The 21,157-nt window shown below is 42.3% G+C and overlaps 1 protein-coding gene across 15 annotated transcripts in view; it reads right to left on the bottom strand.

Annotated features, from left to right (window-relative positions):
- LOC129823959 (eukaryotic translation initiation factor 4 gamma 1-like) overlaps positions 1–20,784 on the bottom strand; it is a 60,037-nt gene extending 39,253 nt beyond the window's left edge. For 2 of the 15 annotated variants that reach the window (XM_055883106.1, XM_055883108.1), the window contains exons 1-9: positions 20,260–20,347; positions 16,493–16,611; positions 10,078–10,194; positions 7,668–7,700; positions 6,894–6,914; positions 6,362–6,541; positions 5,967–6,066; positions 3,108–3,203; positions 2,718–2,872 (exon numbers count right to left, since the gene is read on the bottom strand). In XM_055883106.1, coding sequence (XP_055739081.1) covers positions 2,718–2,872; positions 3,108–3,203; positions 5,967–6,066; positions 6,362–6,541; positions 6,894–6,914; positions 7,668–7,700; positions 10,078–10,194; positions 16,493–16,611; positions 20,260–20,293 — 855 coding nt within the window. In that variant the 5' untranslated portion in view covers positions 20,294–20,347. The other 13 variants (XM_055883110.1, XM_055883121.1, XM_055883115.1 and 10 more) reach the window with 10 other exon arrangements.
- Between the last annotated feature and the right edge of the window lie 373 nt (positions 20,785–21,157).

The following is a 21,157-nucleotide window of genomic DNA, read 5'->3' as shown; positions in this document are numbered from 1 at the left end:
TTTACCCCCCCTTTGTTCAGAGACACATTATTCCATTTCTGTTAGTCACATGTCTGTGGAACTTTTTCAGTTTATGTCTGTTGTTGAATCTTGTTATGTTCATACAAATATTTACACACGTTAAGTTTGCAGAAAATAAAACGCAGTTGACAGTGAGAGGACGTTTCCTTTTTTGCTGAGTTTAAAAATGTGCTATTAACTGACTAACCTGGGTCGTAGTCACTAGACACCAAACAGAAGAAAACGGACCTAAACTGGGAGTGACTGAACTTTCAATTTGTATGAAATGCTCGTTTTCATTTCCCGGCGCAAAACATTTTGCACCGATAACACTGGTTAAATAGGCCTAAATAAATGAAAATCCCATTCTCTTCTCCCATCAAAACTAGGGGATAATCATTTCCCTTGGTTCATTCTCCTCTCCATCTTTAGCACATGGTTGGAATTGCCCTTGACCACACATCTAGGGTCACATTACCCTCAGCCCAATTCTGATCTAGGATCAGATTACCCTCCCCCGATTCTATCTTTAACCATGAGGGGGGGTGAGAAGATATCGGATCCCGTATCAGCGTTAAGGGGCAACATCTACTCTACCTACTCCTGAACTGCATTGACCTCAGCAGCAAGGTCATAGTACACCCTCCGCACTTTACAGAGCTTTTCCACTGCTAATATACTAGGGGAATTGTGTTGCCATAGCTAGGGCTGAAAAGCAGAATCAACAACCGCAATCGCCTAAACAGATGTTTTTGATAAGGAAAATGATCAACTGTCCATCTAGCCAGCTGGAGCCAAAGAGAACACAGACTCATCATTGATACAAAAACAACAGTGTTACTGTCTGGCCCTATTATGTTAGTGGGTTTATTTAGTTAGTTGGTGCAGATCTATCATTCAAGACATATGCTTGCACTCATGATGAGAGATTGTTAGCTAGCAAAATTAGAACGTGTAGCTTAAAAAAAAACAATGCGGACAGCCTTTTCCTGCATTAAAATTCAGTCATCAGCACATGCCACTTTGCAGTTGATATATATTAGCCAATACATTTTGTATTGAATAACAGTGTAATTTACATTAGGGTTTCAGTAAGAAAACATTTTGGTAATGAACAGCTGGCGTGTGCGTGTCATGACAAGCTCTCGTTGCAAGGTTGCCATAAAGTGTTTCTTTACATGGCCTTTGACTGTTGTACAGCACTGTAGTGAATCTACTAAGTGGTGACAATATGAACTGCATGTTACAGGATTTCACTGCATAGTTTGTGATCTTGTGAACAGTGCAGTTTCAGATAACAGGTTAATTCATTCAGCCCTTCTTGTTTATTAGTGCTTCAGCACAAATACTACTGCCTTCTTATTCATCACCATAGACAGACATCTTTAAGTTCTACCTTAGGAGGTACTTTCTGATTCAGAGGATATATAGTTGTTTTTGGTGGTTATCATGTAAACCACAAATAAAATATTCTTAAATAATGTTCACTTTAATATTTATTTACAAAATCATAATTTAGAGTATCTGTTTATCCCTTGGAGCAGAATTTGTTAAAAAAAAGAAGGTATTTTTCACTCCATCTAAAAAAACGAATCAGGAAATACACCGGTAAACGGTGACTATCGCCTCCCTAAAATCGGTATTGGACCCAAAAATCCAATATCGGTCGAGCGATAGTAAATGCTAGGTGAAAAGTACTCGGGGCCTTGCCTCCACGCTAGAGCCAGTCCACCGGAGCCATGGCCCAGTGAGACACGGGTACAAATGATGTATACATTTAACGTAGAATTATAACTGACAGAATTATATCCTGTCTGATGAATCATGTTTGTCCATAAGAAAGAGGGACTGTTGGTAGGCAAGGAACTGTGGCAGACAACTTGTGACCACTGTGAAACTGATAGCAGGGATGGAAGTCTCCCCACCCAGGGAGGGGAGAAACCTTGGGCTTGTAGTAGATTGTATAACAGGTGGCGGACAATGTATGAGAAGAAGACTTGTGAACTATGTTGCCATTGTATCTGTGAGGAGGAGGGACGTTTATGACGAAATGTGAGGTATATAGACCAATGTACCGGAAATGATAAGCAGAGCTCTCTAAACATTCCTGACAATTGTACCTGGGCCTCCGCCTAATTCATTTCAACCAGTTTCTTACAAATTCTGGGTTTCAGGCTGAGTAATTAATTTAATTGGGTATTATGAACTATTATTATGAACTGAGAACTGAGAACAATTATGAACTGAGAACAAGAATCTCGTAACACCTAGGCACTCGATTGGCAAATGGGAGGCGCGCTTTAATTACCAGTTGAGATTGACAAATAAAAATAGCTCCATTTAAATTGTGGCCATGAAAGTTAACATGCAATTGCATTTAGAATTGTTATTTGTTGCGCAATGACTGGGTTTACAAAAGCACGTTTCACTCCAGTGAGGAGCTACTCTTGCGTTGTCTGACAGGTGATAGGATACTCCGTTCCTCAAACTAGGCTCTGTATGCTGTGCAAATGTGATAAATAAGATGCATGACTACTAACGAAAATACACACGTGACAATTTAATTCCACTAAATTATGCAAATTGACCGATAAGCATGACCTGTCAAATGTATTTTCGGCAGCTAACATCCTCAGTGGAAACTCAAAAGTCTGTCTTTAGGCCAAACACCGGGGTAAAGTCTCATAGTAGAAATGCAACATTGTGTGGTACAGTACCGTTACGCGCTCCCTCTTGGGTGCCGGTGGTTGGGTCGGCGGCAGCTGAGGGGGCAAGGCCTGCTGCTGGGGCTGGGCAGGGCTTATCATGACGGGCGTGGTCTGGACAGGGGGTGTGTGGCTGTACTGGGGCTGGGCCGGGTAGTAGGCACCTGCTGTAGGGGGGAGGGAGGGAGAAAGGGAGGTTAGTCAAACACACCCCAAAAAGAGCCAGAGACATTCACACACAGACTGAACATGCACTGAAATACACACATGCATCCGCAGCAAAACAAAACCATGTGCACAAGGGGAAAAACCACATTATGCAGACATATTAGGCAGACAAAGATGCAGCCCAGCACATACTAAGCAACACACATGCAAGTACACACACACACACATACTCACCGGGGTAGCGCTGGGAGGTGAGAGGAGCACCGTGGAGAGAGAGACGCACGTTCTCTCGCCCGCCCCCTCTCCTCTCCCTCGCAGCCAGAGAGGGCTCTGAACACAACAGGGGGGAGAGGGAAGAAGGAAGGGAGCGAGGGAAGGAAAATTAAAGGGAGGAGAGAAGAGAGGACAGAAAGAGACAGATGCAGATTGAGTGAAGGGAACCGGAAGTAAGCAGGGTGTTAAGGCAGTGAGAAGCAGCAGGTGAGAAGACTGATAGAGCAGAACCAAAGCCCACACACACAGCCTTGGATCCTAAAGAGAGAACAGAGACCACCATACACAAAACCTGCCAGGCCACGCAACAATGAACCAACCGTAAGACCACCTGACTGGTCAACCGTAAGAGCAACTACTACAAGAGCAATTGTAAGATCAACTAGTGGTCCTTTGTAGCTCAGTTGGTAGAGCATGGCACTTGTCACGCCAGGCTTGTGAGTTCGATTCTTGGGACCACCCATACGTAAATTATATCCACGCATGACTAAGTGACTTTGGATAAAAGTCTGCTACATTTCATATATTATTAAAAAATGTGACCGACCAACTGTAAGAGCTGGCTACCACCTGGTAAGCAACGCTGCACCTTAGAGACTGCTGCATTGTGTACATAAACACTGGTCACTTAAATAATGTTTACATACTTTTCTACCCACTTCATAACTATATAACTGTATTCTAGTCAAGGCTCATCCTATATAAACTACTGCAGTACATACATTTTCTATTCATGTACTGTCCATACACACCATTATACAGTGCATTCGGAAAGTATTCAGACCCCTTTCCACATTTTGTTACGAGCCTTATTCTAAAATGATTGAATAAATGTTTTGACACATTAATCTACACAACATACCCCATAATGAGAAATCTAAAACAGGTTTAGAGATTTTTGCAAATGTATAAAAAAATAAAACAAATACCTTATTTACATTCAGTCCCTTTGCTATGAGAATCTAAATTGAGCTCAGGTGCATCCTGTGTCCAATGACCATCCTTGAGATGCCTCTACAACTTGATTGGAGTCCACCTGTGGTAAATTCAATTGATTGAACATGATTTGGAAAGGCACACACCTGTCTAGATAAGGTCCCACAGGTGACAGTGAATGTCAGAGCAAAAACCAAGGCATGAGGTTGAAGGAATTGTCCGTAGAGCTCCAAGACAGGATTGTGTAGAGGCACAGATCTGGGGAAGGGTACCAAAAAATGTCTGGAGCATTGAAGGTCCCCAAGAACACAGTGACCTCCATCATTCTTAAATGGAAGAAGTTCGGAACCCCCCAGACTCTTCCTAGAGATGGCCGCCCGGCCAAACTGAGCAATCGGGGAAGAAGGGCCTTGGTCAGGGAGGTGGCCAAGAACCCGATGGTCACTCTGACAGAGCTCCAGAGTTCCTCTGTGGAGATGGGAGAACCTTCCAGAAGGACAACACTCTCTGCAGCACTCCACCAATCAGGACTTTATGGTCGAGTAGCCAGACGGAAGCCACTCCTCAGTAAAAGGCACGACAGTCCACTTGGAGTTTGCCAAAAGGCACCTAAAGGACTCTGACCATGAGAAACAAGATTCACTCGTCGGATGAAACTAACTCTTCGTCCGGAATGCCAATCGTCACGTCTGGAGGAAACCTGGAACCATCCCTACGGTGAAGCCTGTTGGTGGCAGCATCATGCTATGGGGATGTTTTTCAGCAGCAGGGAGTGGGAGACTAGTCAGGATCGAGGGAAAGATGAATGGAGCAAAGTACAGAGAGATCCTTGATGAAAATCTGCTCCAGAGCACTCAGGACTTCAGACTGGGGCCAAGGTTTACCTTCCAACAGGACAACAACCTTAAGCACAGAGCCAAGACAATGCAGGAGTGGCTTCGGGACAAGTCTCTGAATGTCCTTGAGTGACCCAGCCAGAGCCCAGACTTGAACCCGATCGAACATCTCTGGAGAGACCTGAAAATAGCTGTGCAGCGACGCTCCCCATTCAACCTGACTAAGCTTGAGAGGATCTGCAGAGAAGAATGAGAGAAACTCCCAAAATACAGGTGTTCCATGCTTGTAGTGTCATACCCAAGAAGACTTGTGGCTGTAATTGCTGAAAAAGATGCTTCAACAAAGTACTGCGTAAAGGGTCTGAATACTTATGTAAATGTGATCTTTCCATTTTTTGTTTGTAATACATTTGCAAACATTTCTAAAAACCTGTTTTCTCAGTGTCATTATGGGCTGTTGTGTGTAGATTGATGAGAAATGTTTATTTACATTTTAAAATAAGGCTGTAACGTAACAAAATGTGGAAAAGGTCAAGGGGTCTGAATACTTTCCAAATTCACTGTACTTACACACACACCGGACTATGACATTGCAAGTTTTTACTTAATGTATTTTTTTGTGAGGGGGGGATTCATGTGTATTGTTAGATATTACTGCACTGTTGAAGCTAGAAACATAAGCATTTCGCTGCACCTGCAATAACATCTGCAAAATATGTGTATGCAACCAATAACATTTAATTTAATCAACTGACTGACCAATAAGAGCGACCCTAAAATCGACCGACTAAGCTATCTCTGGGTGCATGTGGCCCCAGTTTTTGTCATGGATGTGGTTTTGGTAGTATTTACAGTTATGGTCCTAGGTAAGATTGTGGTTGGATCTAGTGTAGCCATGGTTATGGTTCTAGCGGACATTGCGGTTCAATACTAGGTTGAGGTTAGCGTTTCAGCTGCTGATCTAGTCGTGCCTGTGGTTCTAATTACGATTATAGTCATGGTGGTTGTGCTTGGCAGGTGGGGCCCGGCTCAGAGCAGAGTCTCTTACCATAGGTGGGGTATTCAGCCGGGCTGGTGCCTGGGTAGAAGCCTGCTGTCCCACTTGTCACAGGGTACTGTGGACTTGGTGGCATGTAGGGAGCCCGGTACTACAGAGACAGAGAGGGGCAGAGAGGACACTTAGAACTGTGTCAAGTTACCCGTCTTAAAGGGATCAAGCTCCCAGTTTGCTCTGTTTAGGTATATCTACAATAGTATGTAACATTACCTCTTGACTTTAGACTATCGCCTGGAATAATGCATGAGCGGTGTGATAGAATTTTAAAAATATATATATATTTTACTTTCCAAAAATTCCCAGGTTTTTCAGAAATTCCAGAAACTTGCAATCATTTATTGTAGTGAAGTTGACCGTTAGCATAAGGTGATGACCAGCTGTGGTACCTGTCCAGGGGGGATGAAGTAGCCCTGAGGGGAGCCTGCAAAGGACAGCTGCTGACCAGGGATCATCATCATCTGGGAGCCGGGCTGGTAGATGTGGGTGGGACCAACCGGACGAGGCCCGCTGCTGGTCTGGACCCGGGGGACACTGGTGGGCATGTTGGGCCTGTTGGCATAGTAAGGCTAGAGAAGAATGGGGGAGGGAGGGACAGAAATTGTCAGTATATTTGTGTGTGTGTGCATGTGCACCGCAGGGCTAAAATGTCACATACTGAAAGTGTCAGATAGTTGAGGTAGGTTGAAACTCCACGGGGAGGTATATCCATCCAGGTTAGTACATCAAAGACTGGGAACTACAGGGCCGAGTGGAAAGAAATGTCTGCTACAATTTTCAACATTGATCACAGCTCGCATCTACCCTACAAATTTTACAATATCGACTCTGTATGACATTGACATGGTTGTCGTTGTGTGGCTGTGCATTCAGCCCTCAGGCTCTATAGACTCAGATGAGAAGGAAAAGAGAAGCGGTTACCTGCAGTGCCCTGTATCCACCCTTCAGCCGAACAACACACAAGCAGAGAACAAGGGGGCGGGGTGACAGAAAGTCAAGAGAAAAATAGGAAGATAAGAGAGTAATAAATAAAAAAAATAGAGCAGAAGGAATGTGAGAGAGAATATAAGAAGCAAGAATAAATCACTGACATTACAGTTAGCAGTGCAAAACATCTGTCTTTCACATGCAGCTGACCATCAGAAAATATGAAGACGTTGCAGAAATATAAAGCTAGAGAGTAACAGACGTAAATTCACAAGGGATTAGCATACGACTTCTAGTTTCATCCAAGCCTCTGTTTGCAGGCCTAGCAAGTGGTTTGGCCAGCACTTTGCTTGATTGGGGTAACCAATTTACACATATACAGGTACAATGTAAAACCGGCAGACCATACTGCTGCGGTGCCTAGTACCTTTACTGAACTTCCCTACTGCGGGTGGTGTCATATTAGGTGTTACTATGGGTAGCCTATGGGGTTACCAGCCTGGACATCTTCACTGGGGGAATCCCTGGTCCCGGAAATCCACAAAAGGCTGAGGGACAGATTCTAGCACTCTACTACTCATGGTCTTAATTGATAAAAAATATATACATTTCATTCAATCAGGTGGTTTTGGGTGTAGTTACAGCTGGATCTGGTCAGAAATAAAAAGGTTGTTTAGCCTCATCCTTCTCTAAAGTGAAATGTGCATTAATGCACTACTGTCCTATTGAGACGGCAGATATTTTGGGGAAGGTAAGGGGAGTTAGTACCTGTTGGTGTAAAGCACGGGGCCCGGTGGCAAACTGGGAGGGAGGAAAGAAAAAGAGAGCAAGAGGTCAAGGTTAGTAGCCAGAGAGTGGTGAGAGAGACTTTAAAAAACACACACACTAAACCAAAGCGGTTAAGCAGAAAGACCATTACACACAGGTTGGACCAAAGCGTTACAGTTGCGCAAGAGTTGGAGTTAAAAGGCCCAGTGCAGCCAAAAACATGATTTGTATGTTACATACAAACAGTAGCAGTCAAAAGTTTGGACACCTACTCATTCAAGGGGTTTTTCCTTATTTTTACTATTTTCTACATTGTAGAATAATAGTAAAGACATCAAAACTATGAAATAACACATATGGAATCATGTAATAACCAAGAAAGTGTTGAAGAAATCAAAATATATGTTATATTTCAGATTCTTCAAAGTAGCCACCCTTTTCCTTGATGACAACTTTGCACACTCTTGGCATTCTCTCAACCAGCTCATGAGGTAGTCACCTGGAATGCTTTTCCAAAAATCATGAAGGAGTTCACACATATGATGAGCACTTGTTGACTGCTTTTCCTTCACTCTGCAGTCCAACTCATCCCAAACCATCTCAATTGGGTTGAAGTCGGGTGATTGTGGAGACCAGGTCATCTGATGCAGCAGTCCATCACTCACCGTCTTGGTCAAATAGCCCTTACACAGCCTGGAGGTGAGTTTTGGGTCATCGTCCTGTTGAAAAACAAATGGATAGTCCCACTAAGCTCAAACCAGATAGGATGGCGTATCGCTGCAGAATGCTGTGGTAACCATGCTGGTTAATTGTGCCTTGAATTCTATAAAAAATTATTATAATAATAATTTTTTTTAAATAATCACTGACAGTGTCACCAGCAAAGCACCCCCACACCACCTCCATGCTTCACGGTAGGAACCACACATGCGAAGATGATCCGTTCCCCTACTCTGCGTCTCACAAAGACACGGCGTTTGGAAGCAAAAATCTAAAATTTGGACTCATCAGACCAAAGGACAGATTTCCACCAGTCTAATGTCCATTGCTCGTGTTACTTGGCCCAAACAAGTCTCTTCTTATTGGTGTCCTTTAGTAGTGGTTTCTATGAAGGCCTGACTCATGCAGTCTCCTCTGAACAGTTGATGTTGAGATATGTCTGTTACTTGAACTCTGAAGCATTTCTTTGGGCTGAAATCTGAGGTGCAATTATTTGCCGATTTCTGAGGCTGGTAACTAACATGAGGCTGGTAACTAACATCCTATGCAGCAGAGGTAACTCTGGGTCTTCCATTTTCTGTGGTGGTCCTCATGAGAGCCAGTTTCATCATAGTGCTTGATAGTATTTGCGACTGCACTTGAAGAAACTTTCAAAGTTCTTGAAATGTTCTAGATTGACTGACCATCATGTCTTAAAGTAATGATGGACTGTTGATTCTCTTTGCTTATTTGAGCTGTTCTTGCCATAATATGGACTTGGTCTTTTTACCAAATAGGGCTATGTTCTGTATACCACCCCTACCTTGTCACAACAAAACTGATTGGCACAAAATCATTAGAAAGGAATGAAATTCCACAAATTAACTTCAGGCACACCTGTTAATTGAAAGGCATTCCAGGTGACTACCTCATGAAGCTGGTTGAGAGAATGCCAAGCGTGTGCAAAGCTGTCATCAAGGCAACAGGTGGCTACTGTCATCAAGGCAACAGGTGGCTACAGAATCTCAAATATATTTTGATTAGTTTAACACTTTTGGTTACTACATGATTCCATGTGTGTTATTTCATAGTTTTGATGTCTTCACTATTATTCTACAATGTAGAAAATAGCAAAAATAAAGAAAAAACCTGGAATAAGTAGGTGTGTCCAAACTTTTGACTGGTACACTACATTTCCACACTGAGGTTGGAATAATACTGTGAAAATTATGATAATGCCCTTTTTGTATAAGAGCTGTTTGAAAAGACCGTCTGAAATTTCAGCCTGTTTTGGTGGGATGGAGTTTTGGCCTGCCTGGCGACGTCACAAGGCGGTATACGTTAATAGACCAATAACAATGAGTTTCAAACCTCTTGGCCAATAACAGCTAGTTCAGAGGTTACATATCCCTCCCATTAGGTTCGTCCAATTAGGCCCCTCACTCAGACAGTCCTAGCAAAATTCTTGCTTGATAAAAGCTATTTTTGTTTTCAATTAAAACGGCAAAAAGAAACAATCATAGTAAGGTACTTAATTGTTACCCAGAAAACATTTGATATTTAGATAAAAACAGCTGCATTGGGCCTTTAAGAATTGAAGTAGGGGTCTTACACTCAGCAATACATAGAAGCATTGACATTGAAAGAGTGTTGGCAAAAGAGCGGAAAGTAAAAGGAGCGATTGAGTAGCTGAAGAAGTAGACCGCAATACCTGTCGTGGCTGCGGTGCAGAATTCATTTGTTGAGGTGTTTGGGTGGCGAAGACGAGAGAAGTGGGCTGTCCAGAGGCATAGGCAGCCTGGGAAAGAGGGGAGGCAGAGAAACACAACTACATTAGTCGGCTAACTTGCTGCCAAAGATGGGTTGTGTTCAGTAGGATACAATGTAGCAAAACACTTCAGAAAGGAAAACAAAAATTATCATCCTTATTAGACAAGTTCAGGGGTGTATTTATTAGTCGCAGGCCGTATCAAAACATTTAGGCTGTTGCAAAACGTTTTGCAAGGGAAAACATTTAGCAGTGCAAATGGCAGGTAGGTCCCCTCCCTGTTTGATTCTGTTTTGTTCCTAGAGTAAATGGTAAACAGTTTAATCTTTGTATTGTTAGGATTTGTGTTTATTGCACTATAACCCAATGCTATATCACATGTGATATAATATTAGCAACTGTTAGCCTGGGTGTCTGTGTGTGCTGAAAGTAACATTGTGCCCCAGATAGTGTTCGGAGAAGCTGTGGTTAACCTTGAGCGAGAACAGTATGCTATCTATGCAGGTGCAAATAGCGCAAACAATATTACAGAACTGTCTGGCCCCAGTCTCTAGGGTGTGGGAGCGTAGTCTACACAGCAACAGCGCCGGACACCAAGGAGCGCCAAGAGGCTGGGACCAGTCTGAGCGCCGGTGATAGGCTGAGCAAAGTTTAAACCACGCTCAGCCTCTACTGTGATAGGCCAACAGACAGATTGGAACTACGTCTGTCACAGTATAAGAACAGCTGTTTACTTGCATCCTGCCAGTTCTCTGTTCTGCCCTGCGAGGTGATACAGAGAACCTGTATATACGAAAATTGCATTTACCATTTATCGCTTGAGTTTAATAAAAACACTTAAAGTATATTCGGTGACTCTGAATCACATTTTGTCCTGATACCAGATTTGAATTGACGCAAATCCCTTATATGGTGACCCCGACGTGATCTGGTGAAGGACCTCGCTGGACATTGGCGTGCCCGCCAATTGACTATTGCTGTCGTCAGACGGGTGTGTCTCACAACTCCAGACCGGTCAACTAAAAAGGTAAGCAGAAACCTTTTGTGAAAAACTAAAGTTTTGCACATTGGCATTATTAAAAATTTAGTTTTGTGAGACACCTGTTTGACGTAAGTGACCAAATTATATGATTGATAAAATTTGAAATATAAATAACAATAGCTGTTGAATGTAAGAAGCGTGTATTGTGGTGAATGCAATTTTGATTGGCCAAGTATTCAATGATATGACAGTGAATGCAATGCACTAGTAGACCAGAAGTTCTACTTGATGGTTGTGTAGACCAGAAGTTCTACTGATATGTGTGAGGGTGGGTCAAAGAACCTACTAATGTATTAGGTGGGTCGGCGTACCTACTGGTTTGTGTGTGAGTAAGTTAATAAACTTGTTAAGCGAATGAAGGTTGATTATAGAATCAATCGAGTGAGTGTAATACATTAGCCATTGGTGGGCGTACTGATGGTGGTTTGAGTGAATAGTAATCCAGGCCAGAAATCTGTTTTATACTATTACAGGCCAGAGGTCCTGTGTTATATTGGAAATAAGATAAGTTTGTCGAGCAATTGTAGTGCATTGGGTATTAAGTTGGCACACCGATACCAGGTTTGAATGTCACATAAAGAAATTGGTTAAAGTCCCGCAGGCCAGAAGTTCTGCGTTGTATCATTGAATATTCTTCATGGGGTTAAAGTAAAATGTGTGTGTAACGCTGTAATACTTTTGCTGTATGTTTTTGGATTGAAATGTTGACTGAAACGAATGCATAAGAGATACGGTTAGTTAGTGTTTATGTAGGATATAAACTGAACGTTTTAATAGCTTGTTTAGGTTAAATTGAAAGACTAATCCATTCTAAATGATAGCGAGGCGCTTTCGATGTGATACGCTGTGTTGCCTAAATGATCTGCTGGAATAATGTATTGAGATGGGAGTCGTAGTTAAATTACTGAATCGTAGAAGTGACAGTTACCTAAACCTGATGAATTCTAAAGAATAACGGAGAGATACGATAAAGTTGTGCTCATCAGAATGTTTTCATTTTTGTAGATTGACTGATGCGCTATAAATTTAGCGAGGTACATGGTGTTTTAAAAGCTTGCGATAGACTTAAAGGTTTGGTTGTTGCTAACTAACATTGTGATACCATTGAGTACTAATGTAAAACTGTGTCATAAAGTAGAATACACCATAACGGTATTCAAATTGATTTGACAGTTGTTCGGGTACAGCCGGTGGAGCTGATGTACAATATAGTTATTAGGTTTTGTTAGTAGTAAACGTTTGGGTTAGAGGGGATTTCTACGTTTCCCAGCGAAACAATATCTTAAAGGGATACACACACATAAGTGGTGGTATGAATTCTAAAGTGACTTTCCAGTGTGGTCTGATCAGCCTCATTGGAAAGCCATTTGAATGGAGAATCTAAGGTCATTGGCGTCTGAGATTAAGGTAATTTGATACAATAAGGCGGCGAAATTAATATTGGTGGTATTGATATCATCGAGAACCTTATTTAACCTATGTAAGGACTTTATAAATTGCCACCATAGACATGTTTTTTTGTGTGTTTTTTGTAATTCCATGGGTTCAGATAACAGTGAGACACTTAGTTAATGTTTGGGACCAAGCTACAGACAGATAAGGGAAAGGGCAGACAGAGGGGCCCTCCCCACACTGCTGAGACCTTGAAGGTTGGGAGCAGAGAGATGGGAGTGACACAGACTGGGTCACGGTTACTGAGGGGAGACAGAGGGAATAAAAACTTAGTTAGTTTCAGGAACTAAGGGGCAGCACAGATATCTACTTTAAGAGTTAATTAAGACACTTGACAGAGAATTGTTAGATTTGCGCCAGTATTGATACAAGGACGGGGCCATGTATCAAAAGGGGGATGGAATAGGGCACTTTGTGGTGTGGCCTATTAGTTAAATATCCCTAGAGTTGGTTTACTAGGATAATAATGGAGGACATTCTAGCTAATCAGATAGAACAGATAGAATGACAGATAGAATGAGAGAGGTTCTAGCAGAACACATTAAAAGACTGTTAATTAATCAAACCCGTATGTCCAAGATTTTATGCTCTACAGGAGAACTACAGGAGGAGATTACCCACATGATTGGGCCAGGAGACTGGGTCTGGGTCCAATCACTAAAGAAAAAAGAACTACCTGGGTTCATATCACACAATGCGGGAAGGTAAGACACACTGACACTGCCGAACTATCACAGAGTTAAGGAGAAGAACCGTAGCTAATAAAGTTCGGGGGTCTACTCCTTACCGAAGACTTCCCTGACCCCGCCCTCTCATCACTGTGTACGTTCATAGAAGTGGAAGTACTGTCTGGCCTCTGACTGCTGATATGTTCTCTGGGAGAGGGTGGGGCTTTACAGGACTGCTGATCGTTCTGAGCTGTCTGATTGGGATACGATGGGGATGGTTACCATAGCAATGCTGCCAAAACCACCACCAGTTCCAACAGGCCAAGGCCAGGTTCAGCCGAACTCCTCCACCACTTCAAGCCTGGGTTCCACATCGCCACCTAAGCTCTCCAATCCGGTACAGGTAATAAATGTAAAGGATATCTCAGATAGCGACCAATTGGGGACTGAAACTGGCTAAGAGGGTAGGGATAATAAGTGGTTAGCCTATATGAGGTATACAACCAAAACACTTAACAGAAAAGACTGTGTGATCTGTGGACATGCTAGACTTGTTCTGGCTACTCACCCATTTGCCCTAAGCATTGGGTAAGGTTGGATGTGCATATTGGAGGGTTTTTACCATAACAAGCCAAATTCAACCCTGTGTAAAGCTCTGAATCTTGTGTTCCCAGAAGTCCCTCCACAGAAGGCACCGTGGGGGGTTAAGGCATATGGGGGAAATTACAGCTGTATCACTGGTACAGGTAGGGGTATAGACTATGGGAGGCTCCCTACTGCTGACTGCATCACTAATGTCACTATTAATGCCACCTGGCCCGTTGAAGGGCTGAACCAAACTAGAGGTGTTGCTGATGTATGGTGGATGTGTGGACCTGCCAGGCAGTAGACCCCTATTTTGAAAGGAGACTAGCAGGGCACATGTGCTTTGGCCAGTCTGATAACACCATTGCCTATCATTGAGGTTACAGCTAACCAACTCCTGGGAGCTGCACATGACACAGAGGCTCGGGACCAACCCAGGAGACGGCAGAAACGTGACGCTCCTTGGTCCGAGGGTACAGATAACATCCACACCAACCTTTTGGGGGTCCCAATAGGGGTCCCCCACGAATTCCAGGCATTAAACAGGAATGATGGCCTGTGGCATTTGTTGCCCATTATTGGCCCAGCTATTGTGGATGCTAAGCAAACAGCCTGGATCAATTATATCTACTATAATCAACAATGATTTGTTAACTACACCCACACCGCACTTACGGGGATGGCTGAACAATTGGATGCCACCTCTTGAACCGCTAGACAAAATAGGCTAGCACTAGACATGATTCTGGCCAACCAGGGAGGTGTTGATAAAATGTTTGGGGAACAATGTTTTACATTATCCCTAACAATACCAGTCCGGATGGGAGCATTTCCAAAGCTCTGGGCGGGTTGGAGAGGTTATCTGTGGAGATGAGGGGTTTTGCAGGTGTGGAGGAGGGGGGACTGTTCTCCTGGCAGGGTGGCTGGTTTGGTGAGTACACTGCATTGATGGTTACTGGATTTCTGACCCTAATAGTTGTATTTCTTATATTAATGTGCTGTGCTGCATGTATTATCCCCTGTTTAAGGAAATCTTTTACAGATGTTGCGCACGCTGCAGTTATGATACCACTGCTTGCTCACGGGGGGGATGCTGAGACTGCCTTGACAGAGGATGATCCATGGTTTGCTATAAAATAATAAAAATTGCTTATTTTTAGTTTAATTCATTGCTTTTTCTTTCACAATATATCCTTGTAATCTTTTACCCGGTATGTTGTCCTACCTTGTGTCAAGGTTTAAATTTCCTGGGTGGGTGGTAGCCAAACTAGTACCTGTTAGGTGTAGCAGAGTGGACTAGATGGTTTTATTCTTTATACAATAAAGGTGTGTTTCTTTTAATCTTTGTATTCTGAGTGTGACACCCTGAAAGGGTGTCAAAAGGAGGAGTCGAAATGCAACTTTGCGTATATCATTTGTTGATTAAAAAAAGAAATAATAATAAAATTAATTAATTAATTAATAATAAACTTTTTACTATTTTCATGAAATATTATTAACATATTACTATACTGTGACCGCTGAAGTAAAGGATAATGAGTGACACCCTAGGGTTGTCAAAAGGGGGACTCCTAAAAATCCCTATGTTATCTAATATGTTACTATGGTACTAAGAACGTGTTCTGAATGGTCATTAAAGGTTTAAAGTTCCTGGGTTTATCAACAACCTGGTATGTATGTATGTATGTATGTATCGATCATTGAACTTGATGGTTTCTGTTTTAATTTACACCCATGAGGGTGTAAAAAGAGGGAATTGTTAGGATTTGTGTTAATTGCACTATAACCCAATGCTATATCACATGTGATATAATATTAGCAACTGTTAGCCTGGGTGTCTGTGTGTGCTGAAAGTAACATTGTGCCCCAGATAGTGTGCGGAGAAGCTGTGGTTAACCTTGAGCGAGAACAGTATGCTATCTATGCAGGTGCAAATAGCTCAAAACAATATTACAGAACTGTCTGGCCCCAGTCTCTAGGGTGTGGGAGCGTAGTCTACACAGCAACAGCGCCGGACACCAAGGAGCGCCAAGAGGCTGGGACCAGTCTGAGCGCCGGTGATAGGCTGAGCAAAGTTTAAACCACGCTCAGCCTCTACTGTGATAGGCCAACAGACGGGTTGGAACTACGTCTGTCACAGTATAAGAACAGCTGTTTACTTGCATCCTGCCAGTTCTCTGTTCTGCCCTGCGAGGTGATACAGAGAACCTGTATATACGAAAATTGCATTTACCATTTATCGCTTGAGTTTAATAAAAATACTTAAAGTATATTCGGTGACTCTGAATCACATTTTGTCCTGATACCAGATTTGAATTGACGCAAATCCCTTATAGTATTCACTAAGAACCAAATGGAACCAAACTGACGCAAACTAGATGAAACGGGGAGGGACCTATCGGAATTTGTCCAATAGAAAGTCAGGGTTTTTTTGCTAAATGTTTTCCATTTGGAATGAACATTTTCTGTTGCAAAACATTTAGCAAAAGTCTTCGTCTAATGAATAAAGCCCATGTAGAATCTCCCGGTTTCAAAACATTCTCATGTTTTTTGCCTAATGAACACTACTCTGATCTGTCAGAGCGAGCTGGGTCTTGTCATTGGCTCTCACCTGTGTCAGGCCAGGGGAGGGGGAGGGGTGTGGGACAGAGGTGGGTCCCGTTATAGGCTGCGGTGGTTTGTTCATTTCACGTGGTTCTGCATCAGGGTGGCGCTGACTTGCCAGCCGAACTGAGGAAGAGGAAGAGTAAGTTACCAAAATGAGCAAAAAAATATGTAAATCAATTTTAAAAATCCTCCAAGACATTTCTAAACTCCATATTGATACTGGGTCAGATAGACTAGGCTAGGCACACTAGATGTATAATAATCACCTGGACACCATGCCCAGTGAGCGAAAGAGCAGAAAGATCAGAAAGCCAACTGGGGAAATCCCCGTATCAACCGCCTAAGAAGTTAACTTGCGGCTGCCCTCACGAAGCTACAGTACCCAGTGACATATTCATGAGAAACCCTGAGTGTTTGTCTGCTGTAGTAGGTCATAGCAGTAAGGCTTAGTGCCAAATAACCCGACACTGGTCACAAGTTGGTATTACAAAGTAGGAAACGTTACGGTAGATAGGTTAGACCTTGTGTTAGAACACTATTTCATGGGCTTCCAGAAGTTGAGTCTAAATATGCCATTCCAGTGACACAATGTTGTTGTGCCGAGTTCCAAATACCCATAAACCGCTATTTAGACCTTAAACAAAAAGACACCAACTCACTCCTGAGGGTGCATTGGGTTAATGCAGTCCTTATCAAATATGTGACCCCGGGGAACATGCTTTTTTTTGCTGCAGGGAGCAGGTTTTTTTTGCACCGAACAAGAGCACACAGCACAGAGCAGGAGATATGAAGTGCAGATAACAAACCCTTAAGAGACACCATGGAAAAATATTTAACAGGGATGAAAAGAAAGGCGGAGAGAGACGGAGATAATGAGACAAACGTAAGTCTCACGAAAGCTAAGACGAGGAAATATGACGACGCGTATGTAGCGCTTGGCTTGACTGTGACTACGGTGGGAGAGGAGAAAAGACCGGTATGTTTACTGTGTCTATAACTGTTGGCAGCGGACAGCATGAAGCCAAATAAATGAAGGTGTCACTTAAAGACATTACACCCCAATCACGCTGATAAGCCGCTTGAGTTTTTTCAGCAAAAACGTGCCGAATATTGCCAACAATCGTCCTGCTTTGCAAAACGTTCTCATTGTAGCCATTAATGCTGACTTCCTCATTATGATTTTTAAAAAATCAGCACAAATTGTTTTATTCATTTTTGTTTTATAAGTTAAAGTGTTTCATATATTGTGCTCCTGAGTTAATGTTGCTGATCAATTTGAATTTATTATTATTTATTGATTATATTTTATTTTTCAGTATCTAATGGTCAAAAAATGTTTACAGTTTAAATAAGGCTTGAATTTTATTTATTTTCAGGCAAAGTGATGCACTTTAAGTATTTTCTGTTACAGACTAAAAAACAATGTTAATAAAGTTATTCTTTGTTGTAAGTTGATCTATATTTCTTTCTTTTTTTGTTTTATTTAATGTTAATAAGGATACAATGTTAAGCAGAGGTGTACCTATAACAGTTTTATAGACAAATTATACTATTTACAGTAGCGGCGGAGAGTTGGGGGGGGCGCGAAATGTTTACTTCTTCCTAGGGGAGGCGTAACAGAAAATAATTGAGAAGCACTGGGTTAATGGGAGTTACCACATTACTACAGGGGCAGTTGCACTATGCTATACCTCCCGGGTGGCGCAGTGGTCTAGGGCACTGCATCGCAGTGCTAGCTGCGCCACCAGAGTCTCTGGGTTCGCGCCCAGGCTGGGCTGGGTTCGCGCCCAGGCTCTGTCGCAGCCGGCCACAACCGGGAGGTCCGTGGGGCGACGCACAATTGGCATAGCGTCGTCCGGGTTAGGGAGGGTTTGGCCGGTAGGGATATCCTTGTCTCAGTATGTAAAATATAATGAAATGTAAAAATAAAATGTAATAAAATGTATGCACACAGTAAGTCGATCTGGATAAGAGCGTCTGCTAAATGACTAAAATGTAAATGTCTATACACTCCAGTCACAACAGACGCATATAGTTAAGCCATTGGCAGAACCATCTATTGATCCTCCTGGCAGATGGTGCCAATAAAAAACATTTCACACCATGACTATCATCATCTCAAGGGAATAGCTAACTCTTCCTTTCAGAATGAAAGACACTATTTGGGGGGGACTGAGATTGTGATGGGGAGCTGAATTTGACATGACACACGTCTGCGAATTAGAAATTGCGAAACAAATTAACTGCTCCTGGGTTGTGGAATTCAAATCTCTTATATGCATCCATTCCATGCATCATTAGGGATTAGGTTCACGCCAGCCTGAGCTGGTACATCTCACTCACTGTTTTAACTTATGCTCAATTGAACTAACTAGTTATTTAGTATGAAATCCTTTCAGGTCAAAGTTCACTTGCCAGTAGCCTCCATTTGCTTGTAACAGATTGTCTCTATTGTGGATATGTGTTGGTTACAACGGTCAGATTCCTCAGAGATGTCCACATAACATCAGATGACAACTAACAATTTAAATAACATTTATAATTTTACTGGGAAGCAATATACTTCACTTTCACATTTGAGGAATGTGGATTGTAGACAAACATGGAATCAGGGTACATGCATATTGCGGCCTTTAAGATGTTTATGCAATTTCCCGACAGTGTTTTTGACATGCCATTAATTCAAGCATGAAAAGATGTAGTGTCAAACTGATAGCACACGGTCTAAAAGAGGACATCTCACATTAGGAAGACGTGTCATATGGCTAGCTAGCTAGCAAAGCAGCCGGTGTTAGCCACTATAGTTAGCTTCCATATGTTATTCCATCTATAGTTAGCCCTCTCTGTTTTTGGCGCTAAATAAAACGAAAGACCATTAAATAAACGTATGATAACTAACACGATACGTTGTCTGGGTAGATTAGGTATAACATTAGTTACTGGTAGATCAAATTGCAAACAAGGCCTTCTAGCGTGCTAACAATGCCGGGGAGGATCACTGATGGTGAATTTCACACACCGCTAGCTAGCTAGCTAGCCTGTAGTAGCCTACGTGTCTCATAGTAATGAGTGAGTGAACTTGACTAGCTACAGTAAATTAGTTCGCTAACTTAAGTCCACCTGAAATTCTGCAGTGACATGTCTACACATATATACATTGTGGATTGTAATATTAAATATCACTATTTGTACTCAACTGAAATAGTTAGACTTTCAATACATGTTAATTTCCAAGCTAGTCTTCCAAGGAGTATTCATTCTAGGCCCGACTAAGCCACACATTGAAAGCCCAGCATGACAATTGCTTTGGCTACAGATTTATGGGCAGGTTAACCAAAGTTAACTAGCAATTTTAAAGCAGTGTGATAAAAATAAACTTAGTTGCGAGTAAATTGCCAGATTGGCATCTTGAAGTAAACCGTGAATCTAGACAATTTGTTTCGATGGGAACTGTCAAATTGATGAAAGATTTGCAAAATCTCATTAAGTTACCTTGCTAACATTCTAGACTAGCGTTAGCTCGCTAGATAATTTAACAACAACAATAAGTTCACCAACTTAAAACACAGACCTGAGCTGGCTAACTAACTTCAATAATGAAATGCTCGAGAGTAGTTCCAACCCAATTTCATGCAAAGGTTAACTGACTAACAAGGCTCGTTTTGACGAGCACAGAGAAACAGTTAAAGCCAATACTATATCTAGCCGCTAACATTAGCTAGCTAGTTATTCTTCTGAAAGATAGCAAACTATTTAGCCAAGTTAGCAAACCTTGTAAAATGGACTGACAGAACAGGGCCTTCATCCGTGCGTTAGTCTTTCACAGCGTAATAGCAGGTATCCAACTTTAGCACAATATTCTTACCGGGTATGAAGTGTCTGAGGGATCGGAGGGAAGACTTGAATAAACAATGGAAAAAAGACAGTATTTTACAACCTATTGTCCATTACTTAAAATTGTAGCTAATGTAGTTTCTTGTCCTCTCCTCCAAATGGAAAGTGTGCCTTTATTGACTTAGCAGCTAGCTAGGTGAGTGCTGTTACTTCGTCTTTAAATTCCCAGAACGTGCAAAATTGACAGGGCACAAAATGTATTAATATCGCACTTGAAGGTTACTATTGACAACTCCAATGCCTCCTAAAAAAGCCTCTGGACCGGAGGTCCATGATCAAGGCGCCGATGGTAACGGATTGCCGGTAAAATACAATATACTGGGGGTTTCGTTCGGTTTACAGCGAGGCCATGGTGCAATGCATTATCGTCCGCTGGAGCCGGCAGGACTGTGCCGGGGTACGCATGGGTACTTCCGGGAAAATTATTCTTTGATGCTGCCTCCTCCATCACGTGACAGTGGAAACTAAAACCCAAATTTTGCACTTTTAAACACAAACTTCATATTAATGTTTTATACATTATTTTATTGGACTTAATCTGTGTGAAAAAATAATACTTTTTAAAATAACTACCCCTTCCTCTGTCCCCCATAAGTACAACCTCCGCTGCTGTCTCAGCCACTGCTTGTCACCAAGGGACTACCCCAAGGCTCGATCCTAGGCCCCACGCTCTTCTCAACTTACATCAAAAACATAGCTCAGGCAGTAGGACGCTCTCTCATCCATTTATATGCAGATGATACAGTCTTATACTCAGCTGGCCACTCACCGGATT

The sequence above is a fragment of the Salvelinus fontinalis genome, chromosome 26, assembly GCF_029448725.1.
Source record: "Salvelinus fontinalis isolate EN_2023a chromosome 26, ASM2944872v1, whole genome shotgun sequence".
Classification (NCBI taxonomy): domain Eukaryota; kingdom Metazoa; phylum Chordata; class Actinopteri; order Salmoniformes; family Salmonidae; genus Salvelinus; species Salvelinus fontinalis.
The sequence above is the reverse complement of the archived record's forward strand: the minus strand, read 5'-3'. Positions and strand labels throughout refer to the sequence as shown.